Source organism: Schistocerca americana, chromosome 1, assembly GCF_021461395.2.
Source record: "Schistocerca americana isolate TAMUIC-IGC-003095 chromosome 1, iqSchAmer2.1, whole genome shotgun sequence".
Classification (NCBI taxonomy): domain Eukaryota; kingdom Metazoa; phylum Arthropoda; class Insecta; order Orthoptera; family Acrididae; genus Schistocerca; species Schistocerca americana.
The window spans coordinates 931,188,012-931,211,478 of NC_060119.1; the positions used below are offsets into that span (position 1 = coordinate 931,188,012).

Consider the following 23,467-nt stretch of genomic DNA (forward strand, 5'->3'; position numbering starts at 1 on the left):
GCCAGGGTAGTTGACTTACACCTTCTAGAGCACGTTGGGTGGCACGGGATACATGCGGACGTGCATTGTCCTGTTGGAACAGCAAGTTCCCTTGCCGGTCTAGGAATGGTAGAACGATGGGTTCGATGACGGTTTGGATGTACCGTGCACTATTCAGTGCCCCCTCGACGATCGCCAGTGGTGTACGGCCAGTGTAGGAGATCGCTCCCCACACCATGATGCCGGGTGTTGGCCCTGTGTGCCTCGGTCGTATGCAGTCCTGATTGTGGCGCTCACCTGCACGGCGCTAAACACGCATACGACCATCATTGGCACCAAGGCAGAAGCGACTCTCATCGCTGAAGACGACACGTCTCCATTCATCCCTCCATTCACGCCTGTCGCGACACCACTGGAGGCGGGCTGCACGATGTTGGGGCGTGAGCGGAAGACGGCCTAACGGTGTGCGGGACCGTAGCCCAGCTTCATGGAGACGGTTGCGAATGGTCCTCGCCAATACCCCAGGAGCAATAGTGTCCCTAACTTGCTGGGAAGTGGCGGTGTGGTCCCCTACGGCACTGCGTAGGATCCTACGGTCTTGGCGTGCATCCGTGCGTCGCTGCGGTCCGGTCCCAGGTCGACGGGCACGTGCACCTTCCGCCGACCACTGGCGACAACATCGATGTACTGTGGAGACCTCACGCCCCACGTGTTGAGCAATTCGGCGGTACGTCCACCCGGCCTCCCGCATGCCCACTATACGCCCTCGCTCAAAGTCCGTCAACTGCACATACGGTTCAAGTCCACGCTGTCGCGGCATGCTACCAGTGTTAAAGACTGCGATGGAGCTCCGTATGCCACGGCAAACTGGCTGACACTGACGGCAGCGGTGCACAAATGCTGCGCAGCTAGCGCCATTCGACGGCCGACACCGCAGTTCCTGGTGTGTCCGCTGTGCCGTGCGTGTGATCATTGCTTGTACAGCCCTCTCGCAGTGTCCGGAGCAAGTATGGTGGGTCTGACACAGCGATGTCAATGTGTTCTTTTTTCCATTTCCAGGAGTGTATAAGCAAAGTCTGGCAGCCCTAACGTGTATACAATTCAGTTACACAGTAATGTAGTGGCTTCGTAGAATCTCTGTCAAACGATATCTTTTTCTAGATTGCGGATTGCGAACGACGCAGCGCGTTATCTTGGATGCAGAGCCATCGGCAGATATCTGCAAATGTATTATAGTAGTAGCTTGATGGAAATTTGCTGGAATCCTTGCTGTTAATGGCGTCTATTAATGACAAATTTCATCCAACTAGGACTTATAGAGCTCAATGATTACCTAACTACAAGACCACTTAAATTAGTAGGAAGATTTAGATGTACAGCCGTGCTCGAAAGTTTCCGAACGACCTGAATTGCATTTCGCCTGATTCTCATGCAACCCACATAACGCAGCTGTCTAGCAGGTCCTCTAATCGCTCCTCGGTACAGTCGTTTGAATATTGAAAATGGTTCCAACAAGTCACCACTAGAAAACACTGCTCTGTATCGCAATAACTCAAGATGTAAAGCTATACCACGATACTACAAATATCAGGGAACACCTTATCACAGATAAGACTGTCCTTAAGGCTTGTAAACTCACATTTTTTACAATAAATGACATAGTAATGCATGTAGTAAGTTGGTCGTATTCATGATTTCCTCTTCAAAGTAACATACCGTACTTATTATTTAACACAAAATGACATTAAAAATTTAAGTTATTCACGAGCAGCTAGGTCAGAATATGTATGAACTTCAAATGACACGACGAACCGTCTCGTTCTGCATATGGATTCAAACCCAGGTCATGCAGACTAAGCAAAGATTTCGTGACTGACGGAAACTAACAGTCATTCCTGACTATGTATACAGAGAGTGATATACCTCGATTTTAGACAGTATTAGTTAGCAAATATCAACTTTAAATTACATAACGTAAACATTTTTAACGGACAGGAATTCCTACCCAGCATCTATTGTCCCTGTTAACGAACTACGAGAAATGTCAAATATTGCTTCTTTCTTGAGTTTTGTTGGACAGGGATTCGAACCCAGAACCTAATCAGATTGTTATCGAAGCATAATCAACTGTGCTTATCGGATTTTCTCGGCAGTAGCTAGATGTTTTAACTGAAATAACGAGACGAAGCATTAATTTTTTCCTTCCCAGGTCTCCAACCTGACACCTATAGCTGTTATATTCCAGAGAAAACGATCGTTAAATATGGGTTTCTTACGCCAGCAGCATGTGAGCATGTTTGAAGTAGAAATAATATGACGAAGAGTTCAGTGCTGACTGCGAATCGAACCCCACACATATCGTTGTTGACTACACACAAAGAGACGTCAGCTACTGAATTTTTCTCCACCAGCATCTTTGAACTTACAGTTATCTCGCAAATATTTCTGTGTCTCACTGGGAGTCAAAAACGTCAGATATCGTTAGTATTGACAACGAATGAAAATACATTAAAAATCAAAATTATTATCCACCAGCAGATAGGTGTTCTCATGCTAGAGCTTGATAATACATAATGAAAACTTTAGTGCTGGGCCAGGATTCGAGCCCATTCACGCGCAATATGTGGAGATGTTGAAGAATCTGCAATTTTGAACAAACAACAAATTGTAGTCGAGCTGTATTGTCACGAAGGGATCAAATTCGGCGTTAAGGCGGTCTGAGTTGCATTCCCAGTTCAGAACCGATTTTATCGACATACAGAAGCTCAAATAAAAGATGGAATGAGCGTCCTGTACCCTACATAGCGTTTGTTTCGTCACAAGAAATAAATAAGTAGTATAATAAAGGTTACTGGTGATAGAGTTTCTACATGTCTCCACTGTATTGTGGTTCAACGTAATATCTACTTGGAAGCGAAGGAATATCAAGACTAATGTGAATTTCAGACCACAATGCCATTACACCTTCTTCACTTGTCGTAGCCAGAAGAGAATATAATCGGTCTCTCCCTATCAAAAATCAACAGCAGAAGGTGGAATCGAACCCAGACCATAAGTATATGAACCCATTATCAATTCAACAGACCACCAAATCCTCTGCTCATAACGCCGTTGCGCCAGACTGGATCAGAATTCTGACACACAGGCTCCCTGTAGTGGTTTGCAGCATGTTCAGTACAATCATTTACTTGGTTGACTGAATCGCCATGAACTAGTTGCCTCAGTTACCCAGTGCATACATTCGACTCTATTTTGTAATCACCGAAATAAAATCACGCAACTTCCACTTACACAGAACTGCCAACAGTGTAGGATGCAGAAATTAAAATAGGAAGTGTTCCTTTCCACTTGACTCTATTGCGCTATCTGTTTGTTGAAAACGTAGTGCAGTGCAAAGGAAAAGCTGTAACTGTCTCTCTCTCAGAAGTCTAGATCCGGTCATACGCATTATCTCACACGGCATTGTGGAATGCGGAAGTTCTGGAGGAATTGTTATTGACTTCTAGATGTGCTATACCTACCTGACAGCTAGTAGCGTAATGGTAAGCGTCGTGCACCAAAGATAAGATGTCGCGAGTACGAGTACATTTACTGCTACATTTTTTAAAACGCAATTCTGCTCTCTGCTGAAGTTATCGATCTAATGGAACTTTGAACACGATTTCCTTCACTTCTCAACCCAAAATAGTCGCATGTGGAAAAAGGGCTAACTTCTGCGACATTTTGTACTTTTAAGGTTTAATAGACGGCCAGGCTGCAGATGCATCTCGAAACTTTTGTATTATGTATGGGGAGAGCGCATCGTGCCAAAATACGTCAGAAAAGTATTTTCTACATTAGCTGTCGTGTGGTAGTGGCATTTAATTCTTCTTCAAACCTTTTTTGACAGCCTTGAGTCAGACCAAGTTTTCTACATGCATGTAATCAAAAAACTGCATGTGCATTGTGCGGCTGTTATAAAGAACACTAGAGAATTGGCATATATCACTGATGATTAATTTCTCTCTCATGTTACCTATTGTTTTAACAACCCTAAAAGAAACCTTACGAAAATTGTGCACTGTATTATAATAAATGAAATAAAACTTCCCACGATAACCTTATGACGAAAGGCTGTTTTAATAAAACTGTACACAAGCGTGCCTCTATCGGCACGAATTAGTAAAATGCTACTCACTTCGATTGCGATTGGGACTGTGTTTAATTAGTATGCTGTGTCACACTCAAGAGGTACGCAAATGTGGCATTTCATAAAAAAATTTATGTATTCCTAGAAACCCAACATTTGCTTGTTAGCAGCGGAAAGAGGCGTTAACTGTAGTGCAGTATTGTAAGTTTTTCGCCATAGCACTATAAGCCGAAAGTATTTTCTTGCGATTTCCTTATCAATGTTTGATCTGACTGCCTGTAGCTCTTTCACAGAAGGGATAAAAACGTTATTGTCAGCGAGACTGGAATTGCGAACCATAACAAACGCTTTTTCACAGGTCATAACCACAGAGCCAGCGAAGAGGTCATTGTTTTGGCATCTTCTTACGTGGCCAATAGTGCCTAGAACTCGTGAACAGCTATTTAAAGGACGAGATTAGTTGCGATTTCCACGTGCAACGAATTTCTTGGACCTAAAACCGTAAATTTACAATCTTTTGTTACATCTCAAGTGATAATAACTCAGATTATTCAATGGAAATGACAGGAAGAATCAAGTGAACTTTGATGCCTAATTCCGTCCACTCCAGGAAGTAACTCGTCGATCACAGAGTTGCCAAACATACCTTGCCGTGTTCCCAAATCGCAGTTACAGTACCAACGGGAAGAAAACGAACCAATGTGAGCCTACAGAGGGCTGGGAAGTGACCATAGCTGGCGTCTCAAAGACGCAGCTGCTATGGCCTGGAATACGTAATGCTTCTGATTCGCATTTCTGTAACTAAGATTAGGGACTGAAGCGTAGTTACTAATAATACTCAGAACTGACTTCCTCCAGGAAATGCTGCAGACTACAAAGTTGACAGATCGAGCATATTGCAAGACATAGAATTCTGAGGGGAGAACGACTGTATTGTCCAACTTACATGAACGACTCAGCGGTCAATATTTTTGTCTAAGATTGTATCTACAACACATACCGCACACTGAAGACCCTGAAGAATTAAAAAATCTAAATTCGTTCATGACAGCAACGTTAACTATAGGGTTCGAAGTATTCATAGTATTGTATACGTGTGTGTAAACGCCCTCCAATGCCCACTCAAGGAAGACAAGGATACACAGTCTAGCTTCAGTATTACAAATACGCCTCAGTTTGTAGATGAACTCAGACTTAGGTTGATAATTATTCTGAATATTCATCAGTACTGTACCCATTGGTGTTAAACTCGTTTTCAACCAATAATTCCCATAGCTACAGGAACACTGCTTGTAAAAACCTCTTTGACAAAATACTTACGCAGTGCTATCAGATGAAAAGATCAACCTGACACAAACTGTGTGAAGTTTGTTTTACAACCTTCGTGATGCTTTTGTGATGAGATCGGTAAGCATGTGTGCCTTGAAGTCAATGCTTCCGGTGATGGTTTCAAGGTTTCCGTCTTGTGCTGTTCCTCTTAGTCTCTCCCAGTCAGCTTTATGGAATAGTAAGTGTCAGGTGTGTACTGTTTTGGTCGTGTTGTTTTGTCTTGTTAGTCTCACAGTGATCGCGTTTGGACGCTGACAATAATGTGGTCTTGCATTTTCCAGTCCGATATGCGTTCTCTGGTACCGTTATTTACGAATGTGATATCTATATTACTTTTCGATCCGTCATGTCCTCCGTGTGTCCGTATGTTCCCTTCTACGTTAACTACGTGTAGTCGCATTTACTGTAGGACATCGTTTATTATGCGTCCTCTGTCGTCTGTTATTTTGGAATTCCACAGAGTGGACCTGGCGTTTATGTCCGAGCATATGAGAACCTTCTTACCTCGTTTGTATTCGGCTATTAGCCATAGGCGCTATGGAATGTCAGTATTGGGCATACAGTGAACCAATTATCCATATATCTCCTTGGTATGAAAATTTAATTGTTACCAAGTGTTCATTACATAATTCAGTTATTTTAACTACTGTATATTTATATGTTTATTTAATATGGGAACTGCTGCCTGACTACCGGTTATGGTTATCACATTTGTTAGAAAGCATGGTAGTTTGCCTTGGTTGGTGTATGGCTCTTATAGAAACAGTATATCTATATTATGTCTTTAACTATTTTGGGAGGTTCAGCACTAACTTGGCTTGTTTCTCATTGGATTCCGCTAAAGAATGTTCATAAGTGATGCTACGGGTGTTTAACGTGTACGTAGCTTTTGCTACCAGTTTGAATATAGTCGAAGTACGACCTCATGTCGGCGCCCTGGGACGTAGGTGTGGTGTCGGGTGGTGTGCCGTGGTCGGCGTTTTGTGGCGTGTGCTGTGTATCTTGATGTTGCACTATCGTCACTACGTCACACGCATTAATCACCTCTTTTGTCACACGCAAAGCTCTAAAAATACTTCGCACCGTTTTTGGAAGACGTTTTCCTTCTGGTTTTACTGGTGTTACGATACCAGCCAGCTGTACACTGGGAGTAGGTTTCTTCTGATTCGGTTTGGTGTCGTAAGATTGAGAATTGAATGTTGGTGGGGGTTTATCGCTTTGCTCTTTGGCGGCTGTTGTGGTGGTTCCATTTGTTGGTGTGTTTTGATTATGTATGTTACATGTATCAATTGGGCACCTCTATTCATCATCATTTTCATTTTCATCGTCACCACCTTCGTATTCATAACGTATTACATTTTGTGTATTCGCAGTCTCCGGTTGTGATTCTGGGGCCAGTAGGGTTCCATGCGTGGATGTTTTTATGTCTATGTTCCCTTTTCTACCGTCTCTTTCTCGCCAGTTTTGTTCTCGTTGCAATCTATAACATGTGGTTTGGTTACAGTACTTGGTTGTATTGTGCCCTGGTTCAGTAGTTCGCTTGGTAAAAAAGCCACAGGCTTTATGTAGTGCTCACATTTGGTTCTATCGTATTTACTTTCCTCCTTACTGAATTTTTCTAGTTGTGTTTGGTTTTCGATACTTGTGTGTTTTGTGTGTTGTCTTGAGTTTTACCTAGTGTTTCGATTGTCTATTCTCAAGGCTGTTGTTGATACGACGGTGTGGTTTTCGCCGGTATCTGGGTGTTGTGTATCATTTATTAACTCGTCCTCTAATTCCTGTATTCTTTGGGTTAACGAGGTTTGAAAGTTAATCCAGAAGAACATCTGTTTGTTTATTAGTTTTTCTGCCCTGTTGTATATCGATCCATTTAAGGTCACATCGTCAATATACTCCACTATACTTGTGTAACGGGCCGAGCGGTTCTAGGCGCTACAGTCTGGAACCGCGCGACCGCTACGGTCGCAAGTTCCAATCCTGCCTCGGACTTGGATGTGTGTGATGTCCTTAGGTTAGTGTGGTTTAAGTAGTTATAAGTTCTAGGGGACTGATGACCTCAGAAGTTAAGTCCCATAGTGCTCAGAGCCATTTGAACCATTTTGAACTTGTGTAACTCTCCGCTAGTGTTGTTGTATGTAATAGTGCGGGTGTATGCATTTGCTGTCCGGTAGCAGGTCCAGCTGTTGGCGCCATGAGATGGCACGCCGGACGTTTCTGCTTCCAGTGGAGGGAGATTTGTGCTTTCTTGTGGTAGTGTCGTGTATATTTTCATTCTCAGTGTTGTTCACTGTGTATTGATTAATTACCGTAGTCATTACTGTCTATGAACCTGTCTAGTAACTGTCTGTATTCCTGCACTCTCCTCTTTTTGACTTATTACATTGTCTTCTGTTTCTACATGGAATACATGTTGTGGTTTCCCTGGTCCTGCATTCGGACTTTTTGTGGCCGGCTTGGCCACATTTGCTGCATATAGCCTCTTGCTTTCTACATTTTGTGGTGGAGTGACCATAGTTGTTGCACGTACAATATTGACGCAACGGTGAAGTCTCTGACACTAAGTGACTCGAAGTCAATGCAGACCTTTTATTTTTTGGCGAGGTACCAATAAAGTTTTGGTGTCAACCTGATGGTTGTAGCCACGCCCTTTGGGACCTGTTTTGAAGGAAATTTTCGCATCTTGCTCGAACTCTTCTCTAAACGTTTCGTTGCTTAGGTTCTGCTCATAGAGACTCCCGAGAAATTCGTTGTCACTGATTGAGTCATAGACTCTGTGGACTATAATTAGAGCCTTTTGTTTTCTGAGACCTTCGTACACGATGGTGCCCGTTTCCTTCGTTTTCTTCCATATTTTTTCTGCAGTCATCTTGGGTATCAGTCTCTACGATAACTGCAGTTTGTGTTGTTCCAACTGATTTGATATGCAGGTTCTCTTCTAGCGAACTAATGCGGAACTACAGTATAAGGAGCGATCAAAACGTTTTCGTCTGAGGGCGTTGTTGCCATCTATATGCAACTTAGTGCCGGTGTATAAGCACAGATGTGTAGGTAAGGGATAATTTTGGCAGTTGTGTCTTTCCGACGTGCGTGCAGTAAATGCGGAAACGTCAACTATGGCCACACTATTACCAAATGCGTCTATATAGGACCAACGTACTGTATTTCTTTACTTGGCTGCCGAAGGAGAATAAAGACTGTGTATGGGGTAGCACGTCTGTCCAAAACCACCGTCGTGGGATGGTGCGACAAGGGGTGCTCCTGCTTTGTGATAACCCCCGTCTCCGTATCGCAGATGTTACACAGAATTTATGTCAACTGGAGTGAGAGACACTTGACCACTAGCCCTGTAGTCCTGATCTCCTCCCTTGCGATTATCACGCCTTTCATCGCCTAAAAAAGCCCTTGAAGGGTCAACGATTCCTGTCGGAGGGAAACGTACAGTAGGCATTTACGAATTTTTCCCCCAGCAGGACTCGCTGTTTTGCCAAACGGGTATGTTCAACAAGGTGCGCCGTAGTACGCCCATGTAATGGTTGCCTCAGTGCTCCAGGCGACTTTGCCTAACTGCCACCGGTTCGGGACTGTACGGCCTTCGAACGGAATCTTTTGTATCCCCACTTACATTTTTAATTACAGGCCACATATCCTGTCGATACACATTATGTGTCTTAAAGCAGTGGTACCCATCGCCTTCTGCATCCTCATGCAGTTGATTATTTCTGATTCTTTCGTGTTAAAGCGGGAGTTTCTCACGATAAGGATAAGAGGTCGCCCTAAAACTCTGTCCGCTCCTCCGCCCTCTTTGACAAATGTCAGAACGAGGTGACTCATTATACCGGAAGTGTCAGGCTGCCGTTGCTGATGACCTTTATTTAGAATTTAAGCAGTGGTTAGGATCGAACCCAGAACCCATGTCATTTTCATTACTAATCGAAGACAGTAGCCTTAGACAACGCGTGCAAAATGCTGCTGCTATCGTATCATTGAGTCACATTTGGAATCATTCAACCCATATAAATAACTGGTTGTAATAGTTTGTAAGCATATGAAATGGAATGGCCAACAGTCTCAACTGTAGGTAAATCAGGTGGCAGAGTTCGGTTCATTGGCAGAATACGGGGAAAATGTGTTCAGTTGCATACGGGATTGCTTACAAACCATTTGTGTGATCCATACCAAATAAGATAAACACGGAATATGTACAAAGGATGACAACGCGAAACGTGACGGGTTTGTCTGACTCGCGGGAGGGGGTCACGGAGGTGCTGGAGAACCTGAGCTGGTAGATGCTTCAATGGATACGTGCACAACTTAGTGAAAGCCTGTTTACAAAGTTTCAAGGACCAGTTTTAAGTGAATACCCTGGAGACCACCAGAAGGGACGCCTAAGACAAGATTAGACTAATTACAGCGTGCACTGAGGTATTTAAGCAGTCCATCTTCTCTCACTCCGTTATTGAACGGAACGGGAAAAAGATGTGGTACATTGATAAGCATCCTCTTTCCTTCACTTCATAGTGGTTTGTACTTCAGTAGAAGACGCTGGACATGGATTCTGAGGAGTGGACGTCAAATACCGTCCGGCCACCGTATTTAAGTTTGCCGAATATATTCTTTCGATTAGTCGAGTAACAATGCGGCCACTTTTGTCCAAAGTGTCGTCAGCGTAGCATATCCGGGCCATACAGAACTTCGTGACAAGACGGTCTCACAGCACTTAATGATTTAACGAAGCGGCTTGCAGGAAAGATTTTCGCAAGGCCTTCCATTTGCCGCCTCTCTTTCGGGGAGAATTTCTAATCACTGACCACAACGAACTTTGAAATTCAGTGAATAGTATTGTTCTATTTAGCCTTAAACTTACAGAATACAACAAATAGCATTCCTGCTACTGCACCAGTTGCTGACTTACAAAGACATACTTTGTACGATCATCAGTTTCGGTCAGAACTGCTGATCTTCAGACGACATTTGCCGTTAAAACTTTTATTTTGATATCAGTAATTTGTGGCGCACTGATTAGTTGCAGCGATGCATCTACGATTGCATGGTATTGCTATATACACCAGAGACATAGTGTTAGGAGTATAGTGCGGATATTGTGGTCATTGGTACCTTAATATGTACACACTTCAGTGTGTAAGTTGTTTTTTCTCTGCATCGAACAGTCTTTCCACAAGTTCGTAACATGATTTACTACCAGATGTTTTTTGCACTGCCGTAACTGGACCACTAAGTGGACTAATCTTTTTGCGTCCATGCGTCCACATTTCAGCAGCTGACCTGATGCCCAGGAGAAAATAAGCATTAGTGGCTTGCTCTTGCCGCGTGTACTTCAAGGTACCAACCAACCTAAAAACCTCCTACTCTTAACAGCTATAAATATAAGACTGCAAATGAAATAAATACTGATGTAACGTTCTTCGGTTTACTGTCCACAGTCACGAATTAAAATATCTACATTTACACTCCTAACACCCCGTGTATGTGATTTGGAGCATAGAACTGTAACAAGTTTTTTAACCTATTAAAGAAATCATGTATAGTAAGAGAAAATCTTATTGCGAAGAAGAACCCTCTGAGATGCGATACGAGTAACGCTATAGACTACGTGATACAAGTAATTGCCGGAAACCACTTGTATAAAATACGGTCACTATTCATTACCATTAATCTATAAGCCTGTATCTACAAAAAAAATTAAATTAACAGAGAAGCCGTTACTCTGAATAAGCCTTGCTGCCTTCCTAGAATGTGCTGCTCATTAATTATGGTTTGCTTAGTATTTACATGAGCGCACTGAAAACATTGACACGAGATAAGTTATCTATGTGCTGTTAAGAATAGAGGCTTCTTTGCCGCGGATGTTTTACTTATCTTGGTATTAATAAGAATATCCAATCCTGCAGTATGTATATAATCAGGTAATTTACAACGGAGTGACTAGTAACAAGCGTGTGCAATTTTATTTCGAATTTTCTGGGATTCCCTACTTTACTGCCTCATATCTGCAGGCAGCTGATTAAAGAGCTTTGTACAAGAATACACAATCTCACGCTGAAACCTTGACAAGGATGGAAGTGTATAAGTGAAATTTCCCATGTCTTGTCTTATAGCTCTATAAATTCCTGTTCGTTTGAAATTGTTTCAAATTAACAGGATGTGAGTGCCTGAAAGTAATGCCATTGAGCAGGTCTCTGCAAACTATTTGTACTTTACACAATATTCTTATTGCTTGCTTTTGTAGCAGGACTTTCATTTCAGGAACAATACTCCAGACGATGGCTACATAGGACTAGAATGACAAAAGGGTGGCCGGCCGGTGTGGCCGAGCGGTTCTAGGCCCTTCAGTCTGGAACCGCGTGACCACTCCGGTCGCAGGTTCGAATCCTGCCTCGGGCATGGATGTGTGTTATGTCCTTAGGTTAGTTAGGTTTAATTAGTTCTAAGTTCTAGGGGACTGATGACTTCAGATGTTAAGTCACATAGTGTTCAGAGCCATTTTTTTGACAAAAGGGTAGAAACAAGGTAGCATTTTTTTCTGTTTCTCAGTGAAAAGGGAACTTCAAAATCAAAATTTGTCGAACTGAGCTTCTAAATTAGTTTATCAACGAACTGTCAGTATTTTAGCTTTTATCCTTGTTTTTCATTTAGTATCTGACATGTGTAATTATGTTATATGTTGGTCATTTTTGTTACCAATTTCAAAACACACTTTCTCCAACTTGTAGACCAAGCCTGTGTGCTACAAACCAGCTGAATGTGCGTTCAACTACCGCCTTATTTGTCCTTGAATAGTATATTTATGTCCCAGGATAACTTTAACGTTTCTTGTTTGTATTTTAATTTCTTTACAAGGTCATTTACGTATATTAAGAGCAGGAGTGGACCCGGAAACGAACTTTGCTGGTCTTTACACATTTCAAATTCTACACGCATATTAAGTCAGCCTTTACACAGACGAATTCCTATATCTAGCGAAATCGAATCTTTTCTAGACTGTGTGCACTTTGTAACTACATGTCAGCTTACACTGAGGTGACAAAAGTCATTGGTTACCTCCCGTGTCGGACATCCTGTAGTCTGGCCTAGCGCAGCAACTGGGCATGGCATGGAAGTTTCCTGCAAGAATATTGAGCCGTGCTGCTTCCATAGCCGTCCACAACTGCGACAGTGCTGCCAGTGCAGGAGTTTGTGCGCAAACTGACCTGTCGATTGTGTCCCTTAAACATTCGATAGGATTCTTGTCGCGCGATTCTATTCTATCGCTTGAGCCTTGTCCTGTAGTTATGCAGGGTCAGCCATCGTTAATCGGATTTGGCATGTTAATGGTTAAGGGGTGCCTGGATGCCCTTCCTGCCGTCACCCCGTACCCCCCGGACGGAATTAGTGTACCCCAACTGTCTGCGTCGAGTGTAATCCATGGAATAGTGCGAAAGTGTTCAGATGTCTGCGAGCCGTGGAACTGAGGCGGAACATGGGGACCAGCCCGGTATTCACCTAGCAGGATGTGGCAAACCGCCTAAAAACCACATCCAGGCTGGCCAGCACATCGGCCCTCGTCGTTAATCCGCCGGGCGAATTCTATCTGGGGCCGGGGCGCCTACCCGAGTCCAGGAAGCAGAGAATTAGCGCTCTCGGCTACCCTGGTGGGTGATTCATGTCGGGCGATCCGGGTGGCCAAATCATTCGTTCTAACTGTCCAGAACGTTTTTCAAACCACGGCTTCACGGGGACTGTGCCACTCTCGAACACTATCATCAGCTCTTACCAACTGAAATCGGGACTCATCTAGCCAGGCCACGGTCTCCAGTCGTCTAGGGTATAACCGATATAGTCACGAGCCCACGGTTTTCCAGTCGTCTAGGCTCCAACCGTTATGGTCACGAGCCCAGGAGAGTCGCTGCAGGCGATGTCGTGCTGTTAGAAAGGCACTCGCGTTGGCCGTCTGCTGTCGAAGCTCACTAACACCAAATTTCACTGTACTATCCTAACGGATATGTTCGTCGTAGGTTCCACATTGATTTCTACGGTTACTTCACCCAGTGTTGCTTGTCTGTTAGCACTGATACTCTACGCAAACGCCGCGCTCTCGGTCGTTCAAGGCGTCGGCCACTGCGTTGTCCGTGGTAAGAAATAATGCCTGAATTTGGTATTGTCGGCACACTCTTGGCACAGTGGATTTCGGAATATCGAATTCCCTAACGATTTCCGAAATCGAATGCCCCATGCGTCTAGCTACAGCTACAACTCCGTGTTCAAAGTCTGTTGGTTCCTGTCGTGCGGCCGTAATCACGTTGGAAATTTTTTCACATGAATCATCTGGGTGCAAATGACAGCTCCGCCAATGCACTGCTCTTGTATACCTGGTGTAGGCTAAACTACTGCCGTCTGTTTATGTACATATCGCTATACCATGACCTTGTCAGCTCGGTGTATATCAACGACTTTCTACAATAGTACATTTATTTGTTTAATCTCTGCCATGGATGTTGGTTCTGAAGTTGAGGCAGACGCCAGAGATGTCCGTTTACATCATGGGATATCAAAGTACCAACGACTGACCGTCCCAGTCAGCAGTAAGATTTGTCGTGAGCGTGACTATTTTGTGATGTATTAAGTGCTTGTCTGTTATGTCCGTACAAGTACGAGTTGGCCTGTACATTTATTCCAGTACCGTACCCATGTAAAATTTTCGTATCTTTCGCTTCTGTTCCTTAATGTAGACTACTTCTCCCTCATGGTAACAGAAGCTATCCACGCAGTAATGTGGTTGAAGAGGTTACTGTTGCACACAGTTAAATATTAGCGGTCAACGACGTCACATGTTCCATAACACTCATTTGTTCTTTCGTGACAACTGGCTGCAAGATCCAGTTTAAAACCAAAGAAGTGTAAGGGCACCGCGCCTCCAACTAAATCATGTTTAGAAGGAACTGTGGTGCACAAACCAACCTTCGTACTGATGACTGTTCTACTACACTGCTGAATGTGTACAAGAAACCGATGAGTATCTGCCCTTTGTTCATCAGAACGTGTCTTTCACGTGCCAGGGAAGTAATTCATGACTAGCAGGTCAACCATAAATCATCCAAATGTCATTACTGAGAATAACACGTTCCTTAGGTTCACCCACTGTTCTTATCATGTCATTGCTACTTTCTCCCAAGCCTGTTATTTCACGCCTCCAAGGTTGCGTTGGCAGTAAATAACGCCGGAGCATAGATAAAGAGTCCATGGCTTTGGAAGACAGCCACCTCGCGAAACTTTGCGTGCCGCTACTTCATAATATTTCTGTATATACCGATCGCTGTCGAGATGATCGGTTTTAAATCCGGCAACGGTCACTTTCCCGTTTATTTAACTTGTTTTATTTGTCTTTGCTTACACGCAATTATCTGAGCCAAATATCCATCACCAAGCAATACAACGCTTCTCGATACTTTCCTCCTGGATTTTGTAGAATCTTGCAGGATGTGCATTGTAGCTAGAAGTGTTGTTGTTCTAGAAGACGCCATCGAGATCTGGAAAAAAAATCAGATATACATAATACACAAGGAGACACTCTGAAACCACGCAGGCTGACCGCGGTGGCCGTGCGGTTCTAGGCGCTGCAGTCCGGAACCGCGGGACTGCTACGGTCGCAGGTTCGAATCCTGTCTCGGGCATGGATGTGTGTGATGTCCTTAGGTTAGTTAGGTTTAAGTAGTTCTAAGTTCTCGGGGACTGATGACCTAAGAAGTTAAGTCTCATAGTGCTCAGAGCCATTTGAACCATTTGAAACCACTCATTTTTATTCTTTTGTTGACGTCAAAGATTCATAGTCCTTCGATGTAAGTACGCATCGCAACATAAACAGAAGTCATTAGCCTACACCATGGACACTATGCAACATGGATCCAAAGCCTAATGAGTTCAGACCAAGCATGAGCCCACATCAAGTTGAAAACTTGTGCCCCACTGGAATTCGAAGCCGACGTGTGATAAAAGTCGAGAATTTGGCTATGAAGGGAGATATGTTCTGGTAGTCCATGCGATTGTGCTTACTGCTGTGTCCGTATGGCATAGTGGTCAGCGTATCTGACAGGAGACGTGGGTTCGAATACCAGTCCGGCACAAATCTTCAACTTGCCCTCTTGATATAAATCAATGCCGACTGACAGCTAATGTCTTTAATTCCTTAATTACCGATATGACAAAAGCTAGAAAACATTGGAGCCGGCTGTTTTCTTATTCCATGTTTAAGCCTAAAGCATAGTGGTTCAGAGTCGAGATTTTCGTGTTACGGGTATTTAAACTGAACCAGTAGACCACAGTGAAAAATAATTTGTAAATATTACTGTAGTATATCGGGCTGTAATATTTCCATCGCTCCGTGACTCGTTGTCGATCATTCTATAATGCAAACGATAACAACAGACATTGAAGACGGGCAAACATTGGTTGTCCACGTCTTGCTTCCTGACTTGCCCCTCCTGGCCTCTTGTCTGCCTGCTACCGCCACACTGAAGTGCTGCTCACTCGCTTCAAGACTGTCGGTTGCTCTTCGTATTTTTGTCCCTTTCAGTACATATCATTCAGTAGAATATCGACTTGACTAAATTCGGACAGCTTAGAATTCGACTTTAAAAACATTTAGTTTCTAACGTGAGACAAAGGGACCCTTCCGGTCGACGCTGGACTTTGCGTGAAACGCTGCGGCATTATCATTCATTGGTGCACGAAAAATCATTAATATTCGTTTGGAATTTGAAAATACTGTAGATGATTTGATTGGCACATATTGCGAATGTAGATCATAGAGAACTAAAAGCATTGAGTAGTAACGCGCAAATAATTCATTTCTTAAACGGATACTTATCTTCGGGAAGTATAATTCAGTCGTACCAGGGAGTTCTTTTTGTAAAGAAGCGTAATAACTAGACAAATATTTCCATTTAGTATTCCGTTTATTCTTTCTAGTTTCGCCACAACAAAACAAACTCGTTACAAATTTTAACGGAAAATAGCACATCGTTTCAGACATTAACACTAAACATAGACTCCCATGAATGCAATCAGACTAAAAAACCAGACTGAAGCATTTATAAAGTATGATAATTGAGATATTTTACAACTTTTGTTAGCTCTTAAACAGTAAAAATTTGTAGTTTTCCATGTGATAAACTTTCCATCTGATCATGCTTGAATATGTAATACAGTTCCAATAATTTTTTTTAAGAATGTGCTAAAACACATATAAATTATGTCCACATAACTTACAAGGTAACTGAATGTAGTTTTCTGTTTAAATTTCATAAGTCACATTATGATAACAATTAATTCCAAAACATATTTAATTAATCTTTAATTACAAAGTAGATTTTGAAACTAACAGTTATACTGCATCTTTATGTAGAAATGAGCAATAATCATCTATTATTTTCAAAGTGAATGATCTGGGAATGTGATATCAGGAATTGACGTCATATAATTTTTTTCTAAAAATTTCTATAAAAGTAGGTGTCTGTGAAAATAATGATTTGAAAACCTACTTGGACATAATGTAAGTGTAAATTTGTATGCAAGAAGCAACAAGATTGATCATCATAATACGCGATCGATAACTTCATAATATTATTTCCTAGTCTGCCACGTTACAACGCATAATGACTAGTAATTATTTGGTCTGAGTCCCTCAGCATATTTGCAAAAGTAACTTTACAAATATCTGGCGGTCACTGAGTTTCACTAACGCAGCATGACTAGTCTGTCTAAAACTGCAGAATTTGTTAAGATATTGCAGTTCAAACGAGAGCCGAAATCACCCCTGTTACCAGCTGATCATTATACACTGACGTGACAAAAAGTCATGGACTAGCGATACGTACGTATACAGACGACTCTAGTATCGCGTACACAAGGTATCAAAGGGCAGTGCACTGGCATAGCTCTCATTTGTACTCAGATGAATCGTGTGAAAAGGTTTCGGGCGTGATTATAGCCACATAACGTGGAATGGTAATTGGAGCTAGACGCATAGGACAATTAATTTCCGAAATTGTTACGGAATTCGATATGCCGCGATTCACTGTGTATAGAGTGTGCCGAGAATATCACATTTCAGGCATTACAACGCTGCGGCCGACGGTCTTCACGTAACGACCGAGAGCAGAGGCGTTTACCTAGGGTTGTAAGTGGTAACAGATATGTAAAACTACGTGAAGTAACCGCAGAAATCAATGTCGGGAGTAAGTCAAACGTATCCGTTAGGACAGTGCGACAAAATCTGATGTTATTGGTCTGTGGCAGCAGATGATCGACGCGACTGTCTTTGGTAACAGCACGTCTACATCTACATCATACTCCGCAAGCTACCTAATGATGTATGGCGGAGGGTACTTTCGGTACCATTATCTTATCCCTCCAACCCTGTTCCACCCGCGAAAAGTACGTGGGAAGAATGATTGTCGGTAAGCCTCAGTATCGGCTCCAATTTCTCGAATTTCCTCCTCCTGGTCAATACGCGAGATGTACACTCCTGGAAATTGAAATAAGAACACCGTGAATTCATTGTCCCAGTAAGGGGAAACTTTATTGACACATTCCTGGGGTCAGATACATCACATGATCACACTGACAGAACCACAGGCACATAGACACAGGCACCAGAGCATGCACAATGTCGGCATTAGTACAGTGTATATCCACCTTTCGCAGCAATGCAGGCTGCTATTCTCCCATGGAGACGATCGTAGAGATGCTGGATGTAGTCCTGTGGAACGGCTTGCCATGCCATTTCCACCTGGCGCCTCAGTTGGACCAGCGTTCGTGCTTGACGTGCAGACCGCGTGAGACGACGCTTCATCCAGTCCCAAACATGCTCAATGGGGGACAGATCCGGAGATCTTGCTGGCCAGGGTAGTTGACTTACACCTTCTAGAGCACGTTGGGTGGCACGGGATACATGCGGACGTGCATTGTCCTGTTGGAACAGCAAGTTCCCTTGCCGGTCTAGGAATGGTAGATCGATGGGTTCGATGACGGTTTGGATGTACCGTGCACTATTCAGTGTCCCCTCGACGATCACCAGTGGTGTACGGTCAGTGTAGGAGATCGCTCCCCACACCATGATGCCGGGTGTTGGCCCTGTGTGCCTCGGTCGTATGCAGTCCTGATTGTGGCGCTCACCTGCACGGCGCCAAACACGCATACGACCATCATTGGCACCAAGGCAGAAGTGACTCTCATCGCTGAAGACGACACGTCTCCATTCGTCCCTCCATTCACACCTGTCGCGACACCACTGGAGGGGGGCTGCACGATGTTGGGGCGTTAGCGGAAGACGGCCTAACGGTGTGCGGGACCGTAGCCCAGCTTCATGGAGACGGTTGCGAATGGCCCTCGCCGATACCCCAGGAGCAACAGTGTCCCTAATTTGCTGGGAAGTGGCGGTGCGGTCCCCTACGGCACTGCGTAGGATCCTACGGTCTTGGCGTGCATCCGTGCGTCGCTGCGGTCCGGTCCCAGGTCGACGGGCACGTGCACCTTCCGCCGACCACTGACGACAACATCGATGTACTGTGGAGACCTCACGCCCCACGTGTTGAGCAATTCGGCGGTACGTCCACCCGCCCTCTCGCATGCCCACTATACGCCCTCGCTCAAAGTCCGTCAACTGCACATACGGTTCACGTCCACGCTGTCGCGGCATGCTACCAGTGTTAAAGACTGCGATGGAGCTCCGTATGCCACAGCAAACTGGCTGACACTGACGGCGGCGGTGAACAAATGCTGCGCAGCTAGCGCCATTCGACGGCCAACACCACGGTTCCTGGTGTGTCCGCTGTGCCGTGCGTGTGATCATTGCTTGTACAGCCCTCTCGCAGTGTCCGGAGCAAGTATGGTGGGTCTGACACACCGGTGTCAATGTGTTCTTTTTTCCATTTCCAGGAGTGTATGTGGGGGGAAGTAATATGTTGTCTGACTCTTCCTGAACTGTACTGTCCCGAAATTTCAATAGTAAATCTCTTCGTGATGCACAATCCCAATGTCTGCCAGTGGAGTTTGTTTAGCATATCCGTAACACTCTCTCGCCAGCTAAACGACCCCGTGACGAAACGCTCCGCTCTTCGTTGAATCTTCTCTATCTCCTCAATCAGTGCTACCTGATAGGGATGCCAGGTAGATGAAAAATACTCAAAGAATCGCGCGAACAAGCGCCTTACAAGCCACTTCTTTCGTCTGTAGCGCCTCTCCTGGGCTCATGACATCAGTTGGACCCTAAACGACTGGAAAACCGTGGCCTGATCAGATGAGTCCCGATTTCGATTGATGAGAGTTGTTGGTTAGGTTCGAATGTGGCGCAGACCTCACGAATTCATGGACCCTGCCGGCCGGAGTGGCCGAGCGGTTCTAGGCGCTACACTCTGGAACCGCGCGACCGCTACGGTCGCAGGTTCAAATCGTGCCTCGGGCATGGATGTGTGTGATGTCCTTAGGTTGGTTAGGTTTAAGTAGTTCTAAGTTCTAGAGGACTGATGACCTCAGAAGTTAAGTCCCATAGTGCTCAGAGCCATTTTTGAATCATGGACCCTAGTTGTCAACAAGACACTGTGGAGGTCGGTGGTGGCTCCATGAAGGTTGTAACCTCCCAACAGTAAAAATATGTATATCATTCACATTCAGCGTAACCTCCCAACAGTTTATTACTCCGTAACCTCGCAATAATAACTTGTGACTAATCTCTCAATAAAATTGTGGCTCACGTATAACCCTTCAATAATTAACTGACTGTGAATCTAAACTGGTAAATTTGGACGTCAGCAGTGCTGCGTCATGGCCCTGAAAGGTCATTCTGAATAAATTGAAAATTCTTACCTCAATGAAGTCGCCGGATAACGCGTGTATATCTGCTCCTATAAGAAATTTTTCTAGCACAGCCCAGTGCAATGCTGGCCGCTATATTTGTCATGTATAAAGAGAAACAACAGATTTTTCCTTACGATAATCGGGATGACCATGGATTGGAGAAATTAGAAAATTCTTTAAATTCAGATGAATGATTGTCAAAAAGTTAATTATATAAAAAAGATAATTATTAAAAGATTTTTTGAAACATTTACATGGGACTTGATATAACAAGAGTACAAATTTAGTTTAACAAACTACATATGCGCGCGGCTGCTTTTACCTTATACTACATCGCTCAGGCACCGCCATCGCTCCCCACAACCGGCCCAGCCAATTCCATACACACGACTGCTAGCTACTACTTACTCCTACTGACACTGCTCTTACTGCAGCCAACACTGCTCTCTGGTCTGAGATTCTCTTATAGCTTACATATCGCAGACAGCATGTGAGCAACCCATCGAAATTACATCTGCTCGAGTGCGCTAGCAATAAATCCCTCAGTCATGGACCTCTTACAAGGTGTGGGCTGTCTTTACATCGAATGGGCCGGTTCAACTGAAAATGGTTATGTTAGGCTACTCAGAGACTATTTGCAGCCATTCATGACCTTTACGTTCCCAAAGAACAATTAAATTTTTATGGATGACAATGCACTATGTCACATGGGACACAATTGTTCGCGATTGGTTTGAAGAACATTTCGAGCGGAAGATTTGGCCACCCTGATCGTCCGACATGAATCCCATCGAACATTAATGGGACATAATCGAGAGATCAGTTCGTGCACAAAATCCTTCACTGGCAACCCTTCGCAATTATGGACGGCTATAGAGGCAACACGGCTCAATGTTTCTGCAAGTGACTGCCAACGAATTGTTGAGTCTATGGAACGTCGTGTAGCTGCACACTTCCGGCAATGTAGGTCCGACATGATATGAGGAGATATCCCACGACTTTTGTCACATCAGAGTAGACGCGTCAGTTGAGCGGTTGGCCTTTGCCGTCGTGACGCTGGTGCCGGCTGCCCACAGACGGGACAGTGCGACACGGCGCGCCTCAGCGTGTCGACGTCTGGCGACGCATCGCTGTCGGACGCGCACCTGTACTGCGGCGAGGGCAGCTTCTCGCAGTCGTCCGACGCCAACCGGCTGGTGGTGGCGCTGCAGACGGCGATCACCAACGCGGGCTCGCGTTTCTCCTGCACCGTCACTGCCGTGCAGCAGCAGCAGCCGGCGCCCGCCGACTGCACCTGCGGCGTCAGGAAGCAGGTAACACTCGCAGCCTCATACATACGCATTGTCATCGTTTTTCATTCAATGTATTCTCTCTTCACAGAGTTTATGTCCATCATTTCCTTGGTCGACCATGTCTCTCCTAGCCCGCCCGGTTGGCGGTGCGGTCTAACGCACGGCTTTCCGGTCGGGAAGGAGCGCCTGGTCCCCGGTACGAATCCGCCCGGCAGATTTGTGTCGAGGTCCGGTGAACAGGCCAGTCTGTGGATGGTTTTTAGGCGGTTTTCCATCTGCCTCGGCGAATGTGGGCTGGTTCCCCTTATTCCGCCGCAGTTACACTATGTCGGAGATTGCTGCGCAAACAAGTTGTCCACGTACGCGTACGCCACCATTACTCTACCACGCAAACATAGGGATTACACTCGTCTGGTGTGAGACGTTCCCTAGGGGGTCCACCGCGGGCCGAACCGCACAATAATCCTGGGTTCGGTTTAGGGCGACGGAGGGGTGAAGTGGACTGCGGTAGTCGTCGTGGGGTTGTGGACTGCGCTGCGTCGTTTCTAGGTCCCCAGTTCACATACAATACAATACAATACAATGTCTCTCCTTCCTTTCGGCTTGTAGTTTAGGGTTTTCTTGGGTAGTCTTTCGTCGTCATCATCATCATCATCATCGTGTTCTTCATCTCACTTCATGAATTACGGGAGTAGTTTGATAAAGCTGGCTAAAAAAATTATTAAAAAATGTTTGTTTCATGACATCTTACTTCTCGATGTAGTTTCCTTTGAGGGAAACCTCCACTTTTTCATCCCACCAGAAAAATAGGTTCCGCCTAACTCTACAAAATACTCCTTAAGTGCAACTATCACTTCTTCATTTAATGAAAAGTTCTTCCCAGCAAGCCAAAGTTCCAAGTTAGAGAACAGTAAGGCGTCACTTGGGGCTAAGTCTGGTGAATAAGGTGGATGAGCAACCAATTCAAACCCCAATTATCGCTGACGTGTGGGGTGCTGCATTATCCTCTTAAAAGAAAAGAGTGTTTTTCTGCGTGCCAACCTTGGTCCTTTCTCAGCCAACGCCATTTTCAAACCATCCAACAATGAAACATAATAATACCCAGTTATGGTTCTGCCTTTTTCCAAGTAATCTATGAGGATTATTCCTTGGGAATCCCAACAAACAGTGGCCGTCATCTTACCAGCTGATCAAATGGTCTTTTCCTTCTTCGGTGCACTTTCACCAGCTTCTGTCCACAATTTTGTCCGCCGTTGTGACTCTTGTGTGTAATGATGGATCCCGATTTCATCAACAGTCACAAATGGGAGCAAGAACTCATGTAGACTGCGATTAAATATTACCAAACTTAATGTCGAAATGTGGTGCCAGATGTGCTTTTCGGCAATTGAAAGCAAACTTGGCACCCACGTCGCACACAGCTTCTTCACGGCCAGTTCTCCGGGCAGGATATTACGCGCTCGCTCAGTTGAAATGTCTACAGGCTCAGCAATCTCGTGAAATTTTATTCGACAGTCTTGCATTACCATATCATGGATCCTGTAATGGTTTACTTTGTGATGGCCTCCAATGGACGGCCGGAGTACTTGCCTCACCACGTTTAAATTCATTAATCCAAAAGTAAATGGTTTTGAGTGATGGTCCAGAGTCTGCGTGAACTTCATCCCGTGTTGTAATTTGTGCGCCAGTCCAACGCTTGAAATGAAAAATATTTGATAACAACATCGGATTTCTGCATTTTCAATCGTAGTCGATAAAGTGATCAATTCAGACAGCTGTCAACAATGAACTGTACGCTGCACATTGTTGAAATTCTTTATACGATCCTTGAAATAATCAAGTTTACCGACAATGAAGGCGCTACAAAAATGTTCCGTTATTTCATGAA

At 44.4% G+C, this 23,467-nt stretch overlaps 1 protein-coding gene across 1 annotated transcript in view; it reads left to right on the forward strand.

Moving 5' to 3' along the window:
• The window catches only part of LOC124547947 (venom serine protease-like), a 295,517-nt gene that overhangs the window by 175,843 nt on the left and 96,207 nt on the right, over positions 1-23,467 (forward strand). The window contains exon 3 of the mRNA XM_047125144.1: positions 21,364-21,600. Within this exon, the coding sequence (XP_046981100.1) occupies positions 21,364-21,600 (237 nt within the window). The remainder of the gene's footprint in view (positions 1-21,363; positions 21,601-23,467) is intronic.